This window comes from Aplysia californica, unplaced genomic scaffold, assembly GCF_000002075.1.
Source record: "Aplysia californica isolate F4 #8 unplaced genomic scaffold, AplCal3.0 scaffold00597, whole genome shotgun sequence".
Taxonomy (NCBI): Eukaryota; Metazoa; Mollusca; class Gastropoda; order Aplysiida; family Aplysiidae; genus Aplysia; species Aplysia californica.
This window is the reverse complement of record NW_004797867.1, coordinates 235,017-236,518: the sequence shown is the minus strand read 5'-3', so window position 1 is coordinate 236,518 and position 1,502 is coordinate 235,017. Positions and strand designations below refer to the sequence as shown.

The window sequence follows — 1,502 nt, the reverse complement described above, 5'->3', positions numbered from 1 at the left end:
GGGAGAGATTGCACATGCTGCTGGTATGAAGCAGTTTTCTTTCTCTCAAAGCTTACTCAAACAAACCAACAAAATAAAGACATAAAGATTGCCCATAACATGCACAATTATAGGCACTTCGTCGTTGTTGTTGTTGTTTTCGTATTATCACATTTCCTCTTACGGCTAGTGAGAAGAAATAGAAATGAAAAATGGCAAAGCGAACGTCTCACAAGTTCGTCTGAGCGTGGGTGCTCCTGTGTGTTACTTAAACTCATTTTACATGAACTTCTCCTTTTGTTAAAATCTGAAAAATTGTACACACTTAATCTAGAGAGTCAAACGCGTCGTTTTTGAAAAAATGAATAAATTCGGTTAAATTGTTTTCAAGTTATTAGATCTATCTTTCTTTGAATTTTTGTTCCTTGACTTTTTTGTGTGAGTTTACTTCTTTCTACGGCAGTGCAGGTAGCTGCTTTTCTTCATTTGTTTGTTGTCGTTGTTTTAATTATTATCTTGTTTGTTCGTTCGTTTTTCTTTGGGACACCCCCCACATCTTTGGGCACCCTGTACTCACTTCAAGTCCACAGCATTTTAATTGAAGTGGGTTAAAAGTGTACATCCGTGTGTGTGTGTGTGTGTGTGGCAGAAATTGGGGAGGGCGGGGGCATGGATCATACCCAGACATCATCATCATCATCAAGTGCCAGATCTGTGTAAGACATCGGCGAATATGGTTCTCCATTCATTCCTTTGCTCGGTTGCTCTCAAAAAGCCACGTTTCACTGATCTTTCCCTGTTACCCATTGATTTAGGTTCCCTAAGTATGTTGTTCTAGGCCTCCCCCTGCCTCGTTTGCCATCAATTTTGCCAGTGAGAGCTAGATGTTCAAGACCCTTATGTCTATTCAGGTGTCCCAAAACTGCATTTGTCGTTTTCTGATTGTTTTTAACACTGAGCGTCCCACGTGGGCTTCATCAAGCACTACCTCATATTTTGATTTCTTTTCCTTCCACGATACTCTTAGCAGTCTCCTAAGAAACCACATATCTGTTGCTTCTATCTTATTTCCACTGTCTTTAGTGATTGTCCAGCATTCACATACCTCTGAGATATTCCTGTCCTCCCATTCGCTCAAAATGGCGCTCCTGAAGGTCTGCTCACACGGCAGATCAGTCTTGAACTGGGTACATCCTATAGGTACGTCAGACTTCCAGGGAAAACCATGCTTGAGGTCATCGTTGGTCCACGCGTCGTACACAGACAAGAAGTTTCCTGCTTGTGCTCTGTAATATACAACGTAGTTGTCATGGTTACTATGTCTATGCGGATTTAACGATTCAATAAAGGTCAGTTAGTGCTGGGTTGTAAAAAGGACCTACAAAAAAGGGTTGCAGAGAGTACTTGGAACGGTCGAAACTACCTGAGACACATCTCTGATTGCCGACATTTTGTCTATCACTTCATCTATAATTCTAGAATATTATTTGTGTGTGTGTGTGTGTGTGTGTGTGTGTGTGTGT

General features: G+C 41.1%; 1 protein-coding gene across 1 annotated transcript in view; it reads right to left on the bottom strand.

The window, feature by feature from the left end:
* Window positions 1–1,502, bottom strand: part of LOC101864256 — a gene marked incomplete in the record, with an annotated part of 11,205 nt that overhangs the window by 1,441 nt on the left and 8,262 nt on the right. The window contains 1 exon segment of the mRNA XM_013087512.2: window positions 1,085–1,265. Coding sequence (XP_012942966.1) covers window positions 1,085–1,265 — 181 coding nt within the window.